This window comes from Cherax quadricarinatus, chromosome 6 (genome assembly GCF_038502225.1).
Source record: "Cherax quadricarinatus isolate ZL_2023a chromosome 6, ASM3850222v1, whole genome shotgun sequence".
NCBI classification, from domain to species: domain Eukaryota; kingdom Metazoa; phylum Arthropoda; class Malacostraca; order Decapoda; family Parastacidae; genus Cherax; species Cherax quadricarinatus.
In genome coordinates, this window is record NC_091297.1 from 33,871,226 (window position 1) to 33,888,447 (window position 17,222).

The 17,222-nt window shown below is 43.5% G+C and overlaps 1 protein-coding gene across 2 annotated transcripts in view; it reads left to right on the forward strand.

Moving 5' to 3' along the window:
- Positions 1-17,222, forward strand: part of LOC128694346 (lipase 3-like) — a 78,499-nt gene that overhangs the window by 59,395 nt on the left and 1,882 nt on the right. Inside the window, exons 7-9 of one of the 2 annotated variants that reach the window (XR_011391411.1) lie at positions 6,120-6,278; positions 8,540-8,624; positions 15,892-16,030. Coding sequence is in view for 1 of the 2 variants with exons in the window: in XM_070081273.1 (XP_069937374.1) it covers positions 6,120-6,278; positions 8,540-8,624; positions 15,888-16,030 (387 nt within the window). In the remaining variant the exon portion in view is untranslated. Of the gene's footprint in view, positions 1-6,119; positions 6,279-8,539; positions 8,625-15,887; positions 16,031-17,222 lie in introns of both variants that reach the window. The other variant, XM_070081273.1, reaches the window with a different exon arrangement.

The window sequence follows — 17,222 nt, forward strand, 5'->3', positions numbered from 1 at the left end:
TAAAGTTTTGAGGTGGTCAGTCCCTCAGTCTGGAGAAGAGCATTGTTCCATAGTATGAAACAATATGGAGAAGAAGTGACAGGATGGAGCTTTCTATAGCGCCAAGAGGTGAGACGTAGGCCACTAGGAGAGGTAAGAACTCAGATGTTGAGAGGTCAGGTCCCTCTCAAATCCAGTCCCTCTCACTAGTGGAAGTTGTCGAAGTTGATTGCAGGTCTGTACCAAGATACCCTTGTGTTGCAGTGTCTGACAGATTGAACATTAAAATGGTATAAAATACCGACAGGTTGTTAGGTAAGACACATATGCAACAGTTAGGTATCTTTATTATGAAACGTTTCGCCTACACAGTAGGCTTCTTCAGTCAAGTACAATGCTCTTCTCCAGACTGAGGGACTGACCACCTCAAAACTTTAAGGGTGATGGACTGATTACATCGTCTTCAAGTATCTTCTGCTTCTATCAACTTTTCTGTACTTGACTGAAGAAGCCTACTGTGTAGGCGAAACGTTTCATAATAAAGATACCTAACTGTTGCATATGTGTCTTACCTAACAACCTGTCGGTATTTTATACCATTTTAATGTTCAATCTGTCAGACACTGCAACACAAGGGTATCTTGGTACAGACCTGCAATCAACTTCGACAACTTCCACTAGTGAGAGGGACTGGATTTGAGAGGGACCTGACCTCTCAACATCTGAGTTCTTACCTCTCCTAGTGGCCTACGTCTCACCTCTTGGCGCTATAAAAAGCTCCATCCTGTCACTTCTTCTCCATATTGTTTCATACTATGGAACAATGCTCTTCTCCAGACTGAGGGACTGACCACCTCAAAACTTTAAGGGTGATGGACTGATTACATCGTCTTCAAGTATCTTCTGCTTCTATCAACTTTTCTGTACTTGACTGAAGAAGCCTACTGTGTAGGCGAAACGTTTCATAATAAAGATACCTAACTGTTGCATATGTGTCTTACCTAACAACCTGTCGGTATTTTATACCATTTTAATGTTCAATCTGTCAGACACTGCAACACAAAGGTACAGACCTGCAATCAACTTCGACATGTGAGAGGGACTGGATTTGAGAGGGACACCTCTCAACATCTGATTCTTACCTCTCCTAGTGGCCTATGTATAAAAAGCTCCATCCTGTTACAACTATGGAGGCCGACAGGGTGATGGACTGATTACTAGTATCTTCTGCTTCTATCAACTTTTCTGTACTTGTGAAGAAGCCTACTGTGTAGGCGAAACGTTTCATAATAAAGATACCTAACTGTTGCATATGTGTTTGGGAGGAGAGTGATTTCAAAGTGTACTGCTGACATTTAATGTTCATGTAAATAAATCAGCTCTAGTTATTCCTCTTGTGCCTTTTTTTGTTGTAACTGATTTTCACACAGTTGAATCACTTAGTTGTTATCTGACAGATTTCAAATTGTGTCCCCAAAGGAAATGTCACTTTGACTTCCAAATTTACACATGTTACTATGCATGATAAATGTAATCACCTAAATTTGCTTAACTGCACCTACGTGTAACTGTACTTAATAGACTTAGTCATGGGCTGTAGGTGAGGTGAGTGACCGTGGGGGAGGGGGGGAGGCAATGGCAATGTTAAGGTGGTTGTGGTGGGAGGTTTGCAAAGCTGCACAGGTACTTTTAACATTCACTCGGTTATCTGGCTTGTGTCATCACAGACTAGCATTAATGTTCCTTTTTTTAATTAAACATGGGGGTACTCAATCAATGCACACTACATCGTCAAAAACACTGAAAAAAATATGCTGCAGAAACGTTAGAAAATAAATCAAATATGTACTTCTGTTGAGTTCCTCTTGCTCCATGGTTGATGTAGCAGCTTGCTGGGGAGAGAGGGAGCGGGTGATTTAGTTTTTCTATACACAAGGTTTGTTTCTTCTCCCTCCCTCTATCCTCGTAAGCTGGCTCATCGCGCAGACTGGCGGCAGAGAACACTGCCCGAGTTTCTTGCTCAGTTACAGTCACTCTTGTAAAGTACTGTAGCAACTGCACTTTGTAATTTTTAAACATATACGAGTATACATTACTTACAAAGGCATAAGTTCAGATATTACCACTAGAGTATGACATATATGGGCTTATTAAACAAACCATAATTTCGAAGATATTTAACGCAAGATATGGTACAGGTGGAATCACGGACACGTGACTGCTCATGGTGGTTTTTCTCACTGATTCTGAAATGTACAAATGTTACATTTATTTTTAGAGCGTATGAGAAATGACAGCCAGCTAAGCTCGCAAACAATTTACATATTCATCAGGTCAGAAATCTCAGGAATAGGGTCTAACTCACACAGCGATACTCCTAATCTGAGACGAGGAGTGTAAGAATGTTGAATAAGTTAACTGGTGTCTGTCACTTCATGAGAAGAGGAAATGGAAGGGCTTTCATGAACATCGGTTGTCTCATTACTCAGACCCAAGCTCGTCCTCTGTGTCGACCTATTCTTGGTCGTTGTCAACAAATTTCATACGGTTCAAGTGGGTTATTTCAGCAGTCTCTGACTTCTAACGTATTCCCTTGTAGCTGTGAGCACCACTTGCCTCACCTACAGCCTACAACCGGGGCGTATGGCTCTCTCTCTCTTTATGTTTACATGGGTACTGGCTTGACCAGTGGCTGCCAAGACCTGAATATGCGTGACTTAAGAAAGACGACTAGGAGAATGTAGCTTCCCAGCCCATCGGTCTTCTGCTATTTACACCGCGCCAGATAGGTGTTAATCAGCCTCCCTGGCCATTAAACATATACCAACACTTGGCGGCAGCGGTGGGATGAAAGGATATTCTTTTTTCAGCTTTCTTTCATAGGTTGCTTAGCAAGAGGGAGTGAGAGGCAGCTGAACCTAGGCTGTGGGTAAGGCATGCGAATGAAAATGTGGTTGAGATGGCGAAAAAAAGACAGTTCGGGACAGTAATTAGAGGAAAGGCATTGTCACCGGTGGCTTCATGGCTCAGATAAACTAGAGATGCCACTGTTGAAAAGTGCATGGATAGGCTTACAATTACTACAAAAGTTGTTCAACAACAGCTACTCACTACGACATAGTTACTTGCTACATTACAGAGTTACTACAGTACTTTGCAGCATACAGTTACTCTAGCAGTTATTCACTTCAGCGGTTACTAATTGCAAAAATTACTAAAGTAGTTACTATAACAATTAGCAATAGTTATTCAAAATAAGTTACTATAAAAGTTACTCATCACAACAGTTACCACAATATTCAATAATAGTTACTACGACAGTTATTCACCACAGTAGTTACTAGCTACGAACTGCGACAGTTTCTAACTGAAACTCTCTACAATTTTTAATACAAGAGTTACTGCAAAAGTTACTACAACAATTACTGCGACATTTACTCCCTGCAACAGTTACTAAAACAATTACTAACAACAGTTACTCGCCAAGAAAAAGTTAATCACATCAACAGCCACTACAACAATTACAGCAAGAATTATCACAACAGCTCCTCCGCACAACAGTTACTACAACAGTTACTACAACAGTTACTGCAACAATTCCCACAACAACTCCTCACCGCAAAAGTTATCACAACAGTCAATACAACAGTTGCACACAGCAACAATTCCCACAAAAGTTGCAACAACAGTTACTACGACACAATAACTTGAACCAGCACCACAATCCATACACAAAATTGCAGCTATGACTGTACGAAATACAATTTCTTTCCCCCGGGAGGTGTTCTATTAGCAGAATATAGAACAAGTGCACGAAATCACAGCTGTGATTTCGTGCACTTTATTTTATTTTTTTTGTCAGGAAGACCTATAATTTATAGCTAAACAAGGACCACCAAATACCATGTGCCAGAGGGGATTGCTACATGACACGAAGACATTGCCATATCCACGAATGTTTATGAAAATATATGAAAGTTTCACAAATTTTTTCATAATGTATGTATGCTGCAGACAGTCTTATATATAACAGAAAAGGCAGAATTCCAGGTGTCAGACGACGAGCACCGAGCACTACATTGTGCTGGATGTGGTGTAAGCTGCCATTGGCCCTATAAACCACAGCATGAAGATAATACGGCATCAGCTATCAGTGACTATAAACCACAAAGAGATACGATATAAGCTGTTAGTGGCTCTATGAACTACAATAAGAAGATACAGTATAAGCTGCCAGTAGCTCTATAAGCCACTACAAGAACAAGTGGCTCTATAAACCACAATAAAAAGATACAAGATGAAAATTAGACATGTGCAACATCAGGGTTTCTTTATTGTAGACGTTTGGCCATCCAGTGGCTTTATCAATACAAATTCAAGGACGTAATTGGAAGACAGTAGAAGTATATACAAGATGAGGTAATCAGTCCCTCAGTCTTGGAGTTGGTTGAGCACCGTAGTCGTGAAGAATCTGGAGCAGAGGCAAGAAGGCTGGCGCTTATATACTAGCGTCAGGTGGTAAGGGATAGGTAGCAGACGAAGACATTGTCACTGGTAGGCGGGATTTTCCAGTGAAAATAGGTCATACCCGAGGGACGGGTTAGTGGTAGTGAAGAAGGTTGTGGAGACGTCCTCTGAACCAAGATTCCCTGATGTTGCAGTGTCTGACAGGTTGTACATGAATGGTATGCAATTCCGACAAGATGAAAATTAGACACATGTGCAGCATCTGGATATCTTTATTGTAGATGTTTCACCACTACAAGAACAAGATACAGCATAAGTTATCAATGGCCCTATAAACCACAATGAGAAGATACAACGTAGGTTGTCAGTAACCCTATAAAGCATAGCAAGATGATACGGTATAAGCTGTCAGTGGCCCTATAAACCACAACAGGAAGACCAAGCACTTCATGGCTAACCAGTTTCGCTTGCTGGAACTCCGGTTTAATATTGGAGAGAATGTTTAAATCATGAATCAGCTGACGTGTATCCCCAAGTAAACTAAAAACACACATTACGTAATGACACCATACATAACATAATACCACAATGCAATGCACAATAACGCAATGTAACAATTTATGACAAAAAAGAATGTAATAACATCAAACGGGACATAATACCAAAGAGCCTTTAATAACACATCACAGTATACGATAACATTACATAACTAATAATGACATCACGTAATATTCGACAAGCTTAGGTAGAACATGACATGACGAGACCTGGTCACGGACCGGGCAGAGAGGTCGTTGACCCCCGACACCCCTCCATGTATGTAACACGTCAATTTCAGGTTGCACTAACATCGCATAATAAACTACAATTAACGTCAATTCAGCGACAACACTAATGAAGACAATGATACACGTTGAAGACAAAGCTTGCACTGGGACAAAAATCCACTCTGTGTTCCAACAAACATTAGTAGGCACTCTGAGTGTCGCCTTATAATAGGAAATGAAGTATTTAAAGTCGTTCTTCTCCTTGACGTTCTGCACACGTTAAACTAACCTACAATCAGGAAATGAAAATTTAATATTTTCTGTCCATCTTTGACCTGAACTATCGTCCAGATTTTAAAATTCAATTTGTAGATAATTTGTGAGATTAAACTCTTGCTGAAGATTTGGTGGTCGAAACATGCATTAGAGAGATTCAAATACACATTGAGGAGTACTGCATTAGGCCTCCCTGTCTATCCTGCATTAGATCAATGGTATAATTCCGACAAGTTGATGACTAAGACACTATGTGCAACACCTGGGTATCTTTGTTGATACCCAGGTGTTGCACAGGTGTGTTGGTCATCTACCGGCACATGCTAGGCATATCTTAACTTACACCCAAGTATACACACTCATATTTTTCTAATCTAATTTTAAAAGTACTCAAAACATTCACTTCAATGATTCTAATGGGCAGTTTCTTACTCTCACTGCAACTCTTTTACCAACCTTGTAGTTTCAACCATCCTTCCTAAATCCGAATTTACCCGATTTGTTGTCATTCTTTTTGTCAGTGCATAAGTGCCGACTTTTGTGTTACTATTGCTATCCTTTCTAAACCTCGGTTTACCCAATTTGTAGCCATCGTTCGTCATTATGTCTCTATTTCAATTTCCGTTGCAGAGTGAGCTACGTAAGCAAGGTATTGTGGAAATGTTCCGACTGACTGCGGATCGCGCAGAGTTGTCGACGGTTTTGTGTGGTCCAAAGTCTATCACGAATTTCATTTGCCTCTTCCTTCACTTTATCATTGCCGGGGAGAACAGCAGCTTTCTGGACAGGGTAAGTACGTGTGTTGCTGTCATTCTCATGTTGTTTATCTCTATGATTATAGTAGTGGGTAGGAACAAGAATGTAGCGGATAGATACAAGAATAGAGAGGATAGGGACCAAAATGTAATAGAGAGGTACAAGAATACAGATTATAGGGACAAGAATGCAAATGAATAGGGACAAGAATGCAGAGGATCAAGGCAAGAATGAAGTGAATAGGGACAGCAATACAGTGGATAGAAATAGAAATGCAGCGCATAGGGACAAAAATGTAGCAGACAGAGATAAGAATGCAGTGGGTAGTGACAAGAATGTAGTAGACATGGATAAGAAGGTAGTGGACAGGGACAAGAATATAGTAGAAAGGGACAAGAATGTAGTAGACAGGGACAGGAATGCAGTGGATAGGAACAACAATGTAGCAGAATGTGACAACATTGTAGCGGATAGGGACCCGAATGCAGTAAGTACAAAAATGCACAGAATAAATACAAGAATGCAGTGGATGGGGAGCCGAATATGATAGAAAGGTACAAGAGTGCAGTGGATAGGAACCCAAATGCGGTAGACACAAGAATGCCGTGAATGGGTACATGAATGCAGTGGACAGGTAAAAGAATATAATTGATAGGGATAAGAATGCAATGAATAAGAAGAATGTAGTAAATAGGTACAAGAATGTAGCACAGCACCAGTCACACATTCACAACACCGTCACATCTTCACAACACCGTCACATCTTCACAACACCGTAACATCTTCACAACACCGTCACATCTTCACAACACCGTCACATCTTCCCAACACCTGTCACATCTTCACAACACCAGTCACACATTCACAACACCGTCACATCTTCACAACACCGTCACACATTCACAACACCGTCACATCTTCACAACACCGTCACATCTTCACAACACCGTCACATCTTCACAACACCCTCACATCTTCACAACACCCGTCACATCTTCACAACACCGTACAGCATCTTTCACAACAACAACACCGTAACATCTGTCACATCTTCACAACACCATCACATCTTCACACCCGTCACATCTTCACAACACCGTCACATTTTCTTCTTCACAACACCGTCAAATCTTCACAACTTCACAACACCGTCACATCTTCACAACACCGTACATCTTCCCATCTATGCACAACACCGTCACATCTTCACAACACCGTCACATCTTCCCAACATCTTCTGTAACATCTTCACAACACCGTCACATCTTCCCAACACCTGTCACATCTTCAAAACACCAGTCACACATTCACAACACCGTCACATCTTCACAACACCGTCACACATTCACAACACCGTCACATCTTCACAACACCGTCACATCTTCACAATACCGTCACATCTTCACAACACCGTCACATATTCACAACACCGTCACATCTTCATAACACCGTCACATCTTCACAACACCGTAACATCTTCCCAACACCTGTCACATCTTCACAACACCCGTCACATCTTCACAACACCGTCACATCTTCACAACACCGTCACATCTTCCCAACACCTGTCACATCTTCACAACACCAGTCACACATTCACAACACCGTCACATCTTCACAACACCGTCACACATTCACAACACCGTCACATCTTCACAACACCATCACATCTTCACAACACCGTCACATCTTCACAACACCGTCACATTTTCACAACACCGTCACATCTTCACAACACCGTCAAATCTTCACAACTTCACAACACCGTCACATCTTCACAACACCGTCACATCTTCCCAACACCTGTCACATATGCACAACACCGTCACATCTTCACAACACCGTCACATCTTCACAACACCGTCACATCTTCACAACACTGTTACATCTTCCCAACACCTGTCACATCTGCACAACACCGTCACATTTTCACAACACCGTCACATCTTCACAACACCGTCACATCTTCCCAACACCGTCACATCTTCACAACACCGTCACATCTTCACAACACCGTCACATCTTCACAACACCTGTCACATCTTCACAACACCCGTCACGTCTTCACAACACCTGTCACATCTTCACAACACTCGTCACATCTTCACAACACCTGTCACATCTTCACAACACCCGTCACATCTTCACAACACCTGTCACATCTTCACAACACTCGTCATAGCACTAGTCGCCTTCAGCACATTTATCGCTAGAACGTATATTTAGAGTCAACTTTAGAGGGATCTTAACTCAGCTTTCTCAAGATCTCTACTTTGTTCTTCTGCCGTCCACAGGAGTACTTGCCGGTAATCTTCGCGCACACACCAGCAGGCACGGGCCTGAGAGTGTTCGTCCACCTCCTGCAGATCTACACTGCACGTAAGTTGCTCATACTGTCGTCTTTACAACCTCAGTGCTTCACTGTGTTGCTCATGCTGTCGTCTGTACAACACCAGTGCTTCGCTCTGTGATGCTCATGTTGTCGTCTGTACACCCCCAGTGCTTCAGTCTGTGTTGTTCATGCTGAAATCTTTATAACCTCAGTGCTTCACTCTGTGCTACTCATGCTGTCGTCTGTACACCCCTAGTGCTTCGCTGTGTTACTCATGCTGTCGTCTGTACACCCCCAGTGCTTCACTCTGTGTTGCTCATGCTGTCGTCTGTACACCCCCAGTGCTTCACTCTAAAGTCGCTTCTCAATACTGTCCTGCAGGGCCATTTTGTCAGGCTACGCTCCCCCTCCCCCATCAGGAACTTTATCGAACCAGCACCTAGCTTGACACAGTTGCTGGTGAGCGAAGTGCAGTAGAAATGACATGTCTTGAAGTTGTTAATTATCCAGTTACCCAACACAAACTGTTAAGGAATCCTGTACTCTTCAGTTAGGGTGGCTCGTTGCTCGTTATCGGCTTTTGATCCATTTCTCAGGCTATGTATAACCCTCCACTTGAATATGATACGGCATTATGTATTCATAGCTCGTCTGGACGATCAGCCGAGCTCAAGCTCTTGAGTCTCTCCATAGTGTTATATTTTGTGAATTTGTCTTGTTATATAGCTTACATACTTTCATTTTGTGATGTAATATGTAATATTATTTCAGTTTCAGGCGTAATAGAGTTATAATAGATCTCTTTTGTGTTTAACTTCTGTACTGTGACAATATAGTGCAGTTGAAACAAGCTTTTGTGTATTTGAGCTGGAGTATCGTTCATATTTGCCACTCAAACTTAAATCCCTTCACTGCACCATTCATCGAATAATGTAAACAGTGCAGTTTGTCTTGTAAACCAACCAGATATGATCATCAGGTTCACACACACACAAAGTGAACAGACGAGTCCAGGAGATATGAATCGACCCCTGTAACCACAAATAGGTAGGAACAAATAGGTAAGAATACACACACACACACACACACACACACACACACACACACACCTTTCCCTCCCCCACAGACCTTTCCCCTCCCCCGCTCTTGCTTTCACTCCCTCCTCCCTCCTATCTTTCTCTCTCCCCCTTCCTCGCGTTTCTCTCTCTCATAGCCTTTTTCCCTCCCCTTCCCCCTACTCTCTCTTTCTCTCTCTCATAGCCTTTTTCCCTCCCCCTCCCCCGACTCTCTCTCTCTCTCTCTCTCTCTCTCTCTCTCTCTCTCTCTCTCTCTCTCCCATAACCCTATCCCTCACCCTCCTCTCTCTCTATAGGCTTCTCTCTCCATCTCCCTTTTTCTATATTTCTACCCCTCCCTCGCATTTCTCTCTCTCATAGCCTTTTCCCTCACCTCCTTTCTCCCTTTCTCTCTCTCTCTCTCTCTCTCTCTCTCTCTCTCTCTCTCTCTCTCTCTCTCTCTCTCTCTCTCTCTCTCCCTCTATTTCTCCCTCTCTCTACCCTTTCTCTCCCCCCTCACATTTCTCTCTCCCCCTTGGCTTTATCCCTCACCCCCATACTCTCTCCTCTCTCTCCCTCTTTCTACCCTTTCTCTCTCCCCCTCTCACCCTCTCCCTCCTCTAGCCTTCTGTCTGTGGTAAAAAAAAAAAAAAAAAAAAAAAAAAAAAGGTGGCCCTAGAGGACGGAAAACCAGAGATTTGGTGGACGAACCAGCGAGGAAAGACTGGGAGTTAGAGCTCCAAAAAAGGGAGGAAGAGTGGGGAAGGAAGATGGTAGAGCTTGGTAAGAAAATGGAGGAGCGGATAGCTGAAGAGTGCAGGAAGTGGGAAGTACAGGTCTTAGCAGCAGAAGCTAGGATACAGTGCTTAGAAGAGAAACTGCAAAGCCTGAAACAGATTAGAGAGACAAATGACAATTCAGATGTGACATCAGGAAATTCAATGTCAGGTGCAGACAAGGGGACAGTAAGCAACAACGGAGACATGCCATACGCGAAGGCCCTATCAGCCAACTGCAGTAGCAAGGGACAGCTAGTCATGAAAGACAGTTCACTGAGAATAGAAGTTTCAGATATGACAGGGACTGAAGGCAAGAACATGTCAATGGAAGGAAATAAAATGCCTCAGAGGAAGCAGATGGAGACTCAGTGGGAGGAGGAAAGGGCGAGGTCAGTTTTTGTGTACGGGCTCCAAGAAGCCAAGGGGGACAACTTCGAAGAAATAAAACAGGAGGAGAAAAAAATGATTGAAGGCATCATGAAAACAATAGGTGAGGGCGATATGACCCAGGTGACAAATTTTCAGAGAATTGGGTGGTTTTCGAGTGGAAGGATACGGCCTGTCAAAGTAATTTTCAAGGAAGAATCAGTTCGAACCAGGATTCTGCAAGAGAAAGCAAGACTGAGGGACAAACAGGGGTACCAGAGAGTATACCTCGACCGCGACAGAACACAAGAAGAAAGGACTACACTGAAAGAGAGGGTACAGAGACGCAAGGAGGAACGAGAGGCAATGACAAAGATGAGCAGGACCCAGACACAGGAGGAAGGGCAAACACACCCCACAGAATCTCCCACCAAAAGACTCCAACTGCGACATTCCCAACGCAACTGAGCAACCTATACTACAACCCACTCACTGTTCCCTCTGCCACCAACCCCCATATCACAAACCTCACCCCAACAGCTGTCCCTTATGGGCATTCTGACCCCACCCCCATCATCACAAACCCCACCTACACCACAGCCCCATATATAAGCCCCCCCCCCCAAGGCTCTCGCTCCCACAACCCCAATATTCTTGCATGACCACAATGATAGAAAAGAAACTGAAAGCTTGGTACACAAACGCGGATGGAATAACGAATAAACATGAGGAGTGGAACGAAAGAATCAGTGAGAAATCCCCAGACATCATAGCAGTCACAGAAACAAAACTCGCTGAGACAATAACAGACACAATCTTCCCAACGGGATATCAGATCCTGAGGAAAGATAGAAGGAGTAGAGGGAGAGGAGGGGTTGCACTGCTCATAAAACACCGATGGGGATTTGAGGAAATGGAAGGCATGGACATGATTGGAGAAAGAGACTACATTGTAGGTACAATTCAGTCCAGAGAACATAAAGTAGTCATTGGAGTGATGTATAACCCACCACAGAACTGCAGGAGGCCTAGAGAGGAGTACGAAGAAAACAACAGGGTGATGGTGGACACACTGGCTGAGGTGGCAAGAAGAGCTCACTCGAGCAGAGCAAAGTTACTGGTAATGGGCGATTTCAACCACAGGGAGATCGACTGGGAAAACCTGGAGCCACATGGGGGTCCCGAAACATGGAGAGCCAAGATGATGGATGTGGTACTTGAAAACCTCATGCATCAACATGTCAGGGACACAACCAGAGAGAGAGGGGAGGATGAGTCAGCAAGACTGGATCTTGTGTTCACCCTGAGCAGTTCAGACATTGAGGACATCACTTACGAGAGGCCCCTTGGAGCTAGCGATCACGTGGTTCTGAGTTTTGATTATATAGTAGAGTTACAAGTGGAGAAGGTAACAGGAACTGAAGGGGACAGGCCAAACTATAAAAGGGGGGACTACACAGGTATGAGAAACTTCCTGCAGGAGGTTCATTGGGACAGAGAAAAGGTAGGAAAATCAGTAAACGAGATGATGGAATATGTGGCAACAAAGTGCAAGGAGGCAGAGGAAAGGTTTGTTCCCAAGGGAAACAGAAATAATAGGAAGACCAAAACGAGTCCTTGGTTTACCCGAAGGTGTAGGGAGGCAAAAACTAAGTGCAACAGAGAATGGAAAAGGTACAGGAGGCATAGGACCCAGGAAAACAAGGAGATTAGTAGAAGAGCCAGAAATGAGTACGCTCAGATAAGGAGGGAGGCCCAGCGACAGTATGAAAACGACATAGCATCGAAAGTCAAATCTGACCCGAAACTGCTGTATAGCCACATTAGGAGGAAGACAACAGTCAAGGACCAGGTGATAAGGCTGAGGAAAGAAGGTGGAGAACTCACAAGAAACGATCAAGAGGTATGTGAGGAGCTCAACACGATATTTAAGGAAGTATTTACAGTAGAGACAGGAAGGACTCTGGGGGGACAGACCAGATGGGGACACCAGCAAGGAATACACCAACAAGTGTTGGACGACATACATACAGATGAAGAGGAGGTGAAGAAACTGCTAAGGGACATCGATACCTCAAAGGCAATGGGACCGGACAACATCTCCCCGTGGGTTCTTAGAGAGGGAGCAGATATGTTGTGCGTGCCACTTACCACAATCTTCAACACGTCCCTGGAAACTGGGCAACTACCTGAGGTATGGAAGACGGCAAATGTAGTTCCCATTTTTAAAAAAGGAGACAGAAAAGAGGCACTAAACTATAGACCTGTGTCATTGACGTGTATAGTATGCAAAGTTATGGAGAAGATTATCAGGAGGAGAGTGGTGGAGCACCTGGAACGGAACAAGAGTATAAATGCCAACCAGCACGGATTCATGGAAGGCAAATCCTGTGTCACAAACCTTCTGGAGTTTTATGATAAAATAACAGAAGACACGAGAGAGAAGGGTGGGTTGATTGCATCTTCTTGGACTGCAAGAAGGCCTTTGACACAGTTCCTCACAAGAGATTAGTGCAGAAGCTAGAGCATCAGGCGCATATAACAGGAAGGGCACTGCAATGGATCAGAGAATACCTGACAGGGAGGCAACAACGAGTCATGGTACGTAATGATGTATCACAGTGGGCACTTGTGACGAGCGGGGTCCCACAGGGGTCGGTCCTAGGACCAGTGCTATTTTTGGTATATGTGAACGACATGATGGAAGGGTTAGACTCAGAAGTGTCCCTGTTTATAGATGATGTGAAGTTAATGAGGAGAATTAAATCAGATGAGGACCAGGCAGGACTTCAAAGAGACCTGGACAGACTGGACACCTGGTCCTGCAAATGGCTTCTCGAATTTAATCCTGCCAAATGCAAAGTCATGAAGATAGGGGAAGGGCACAGAAGACCACAGACAGAGTATAGGCTAGGTGGCCAAAGACTGCAAACCTCACTCAAGGAGAAAGATCTTGGGGTGAGTATAACACCGAGCATGTCTCCGGAAGCACACATCAATCAGATAACTGCTGCAGCATATGGGCGCCTGGCAAACCTGAGAACAGCATTCCGATACCTTAGTAAAGAATCGTTCAAGACACTGTACACCGTGTATGTCAGGCCCATACTGGAGTATGCAACACCTGTTTGGAACCCGCACTTGATAAAGCACGTCAAGAAACTAGAGAAAGTACAAAGGTTTGCGACAAGGTTAGTTCCAAAGCTAAGGGGAATGTCCTATGAAGAAAGATTAAGGGAAATCGGCCTGACGACACTGGAGGACAGGAGGGTCAGGGGAGACATGATAACGACATATAAAATACTGCGTGGAATAGACAAGGTGGACAAAGACAGGATGTTCCAGGGAGGGGACACAGAAACAAGAGGCCACAATTGGAAGTTGAAGACACAAATGAGTCAGAGAGATATTAGGAAGTATTTCTTCAGTCATAGAGTTGTAAGGCAGTGGAATAGCCTAGAAAATGACGTAGTGGAGGCAGGAACCATACACAGTTTTAAGACGAGGTTTGATAAAGCTCATGGAGCGGGGAGAGAGAGGGCCCAGTAGCAACCGGTGAAGAGGCGGGGCCAGGAGCTAAGACTCGACCCCTGCAACCACAAATAGGTGAGTACAAAATGGTGAGTACACACAAACACACGGAAGTGAGCAGATTAATCAAAAGTAAATATGCAAGGGTGAGGACAAAGGGTGAGGACAAAGGGTGAGGATAAAGGGTGAGGACAAAGGGTGAGGACAAAGGGTGAGGACAAAGGGTGAGGATAAAGGGTGAGGACAAAGGTTGAGGACAAAGGGTGAGGACAATGGGTGAGGACAAAGGATGAACTACAATTTGAAAATATAGCAGCAAAGGCCAAGTCTGAACCAAACCTACTTCACAACCACATCAGAAGACGGCAGCACAAGACAAGGTAATTCGACTCAAGAAGGAAGGAGGAGAGCTCATGAATGATGAAGTATTGAACAAACGATTCGAAGAAGCTTTCTCAGTGGAAACTAGGATAATACCAGGAAGTCTAGGAGAAAGCGTGTACCTCCAGGTACCGGACGCCATACACACAACAGGAAGAGGTAAAAACTACTCCTGATGGAACTGGACACATCAGAAACAATGGGACCTGACAAGGTGTCACCATGGGTTTGGTGAGAGGGAGCAAAAGCACTGTCCATACAGCTAGCATACATCTGGATACAGCATAGTTACCAGAGTTTTGGAAGAAAGTGAATGTAGTCCCAATATTTGTAGTTTTTGTAGTATTCGTAGATTTGTAGTCTGATAGTTCCAAAGTACAAATCAGTTTCAGTGACTTGTATACCATGCAAGGTAATGAAGAGTGTCAGAAGGAGCATGGTAGAGCACTTGGAGAGAAGCGCTCTACTAGAGATTAACCAGCACGGGATCAGAGGTGGCAAATCTTGTCTTATTTCAGCACTAAAAGTTTCAAGCTGACCAGAAAATGCATTTTCCAGTTATTTCACAGAACCCAACAAAATTTGTGCCCATACAGCCTAAACCCAGGAAACTTTGGACGTATTACATAAACTGCATCAACCGCTGAAGAATGATGCCGTTCATAATTGCAATATTTTAATCAGAATAAAGTACTAAACCCGTAGGAGTCATAGAGCTCCTATAGAATGGGAGGAATTTAAATTCGATCTAAGGGGAAAAATATGCTCAGTTCCTTGGATCAAGAGCCCATCGCCAGCATCAAGGGGGAAAATAATGCCGTAAGGTACCATTTCGAGTTTAAAAATGGCGGAATGACCGACCAGAGGCGCCTTTCTCCAGTAATCACACCGAAAAAAAAATTGAAGGCAAGTTTGCGTTTCTCATTCACATTCTGCTTAAAATTCTCTGCAAATCCAATTTGATAAAAATTTAAAAAAATGACAAATTAACATCCACACAGTTCAATAAATCATATTGCCAAGACAAAACACTCCGTAACAAAATAATCCCATAAACCTTAATTTTCATCTGCTCACCATCTACATGCACCCACCATCTCCATCAGTTACTACGACACTGTTCAACTGCTCACCTTCACCTTAATATTCAGGTCACTGTTATAATCACACCTATTAATGAGATATGTTCTTGTTTCAGGCAGGTTCCAGGCCTTTGACTATGGCGAGGCTGAGAACCTGGTCCAGTATGGCACCACCTCGCCACCTGCCTTTCCCCTCAGCCGTGTGAACGTGCCTGTCGGTCTTATCTACTCTGACAATGACTGGATCGTTGATAAAAAGGTGAGATGACTTGATTATTGTTATTTATATTTTTTTATTAACACATAGGCCGTTTCAAACCGAGGCAGTGTGACCAGAAAAACAAGAACCACTTTCATCATCATTCACTCCTTTACAGTCTTGCCAGAGGCATGTCGACACTACAATTAAAAAACTGCAACATATCTCCACCCCTCCTTCAGGGTGCAGGCACTGTACTTCCCACGTCCAAGATTCAAGTCTGGCTAACCGGTTTCCCTGAATCCCTTGATAAATGTTACTTTGCTTACACTCGCCCTTATCTAACACACTCCTGCACACTTACTGGAAGTCTAAGCCCCTAGCACACAAAACCTCCTTTACCCAGTCCCTCCAAGCTTTCCTAGGACGACCTCTGCCTTGACTTCCTTCCACTACAGATTTATAGACCCTCCAAGTCATTCTATTTTGTTCCATCCTCTTTAAATGTCCGAACCATCTCAACAACCCCTCCTCAGTCTTCTGGATAGTACTTTTAGAAACTCCACACCTTCTAATCACCAAACTACGGATTCTCTGTTTAATATTCACACCATACATTGCCCTCAGAGACCCGCTGTCTCGTTATTACAACATTCATCCCCCTCCACCCATTCTTCATGAGAGCATTTGGCAAAACTATGGTCTCGTTCTTTGCCTCCTCAGATTCCTCGGTGCACACTCACTTTTTATCCCTCGTCAGTTCTATGGTTAACCTCGTCTTTCATAGAACCATCTGCTGACAATCCTCTCCCAAATATCTGAACACATTTACTTTATCCATACCTCCTTCTTCCAATCTGATATCCAATCTTTCATTGTTGTTATCCTCGTCACCTTGCTCTTTCATATGTTCGCTTTTAATTTCCTTTACACATCCTCCCAAATTCGTCCATGAAACTCTGTAAGTTCTCTTCAGAATCTCCCAAAAGCACAGTGTTATCAGCAAAAAAGACACTGTGACAACTTCCACTTTGTGCTAGATTTTTTATCTCTTAATCCCACACTTCTTCCGAACACCCGAGCGTTCACTTCTCTTGCAACCCCATCTATAAATATACTGATCAACCATGGTGACATCACGCATACCTGTCTAAGGCCTACTTTTACTGGGAAATAATCTCCCTCACTCGGACATACTCTAACCTGAGCCTCACTATCCTTGGAAAAACTCTAAACTGCTTTCAGTGACTTA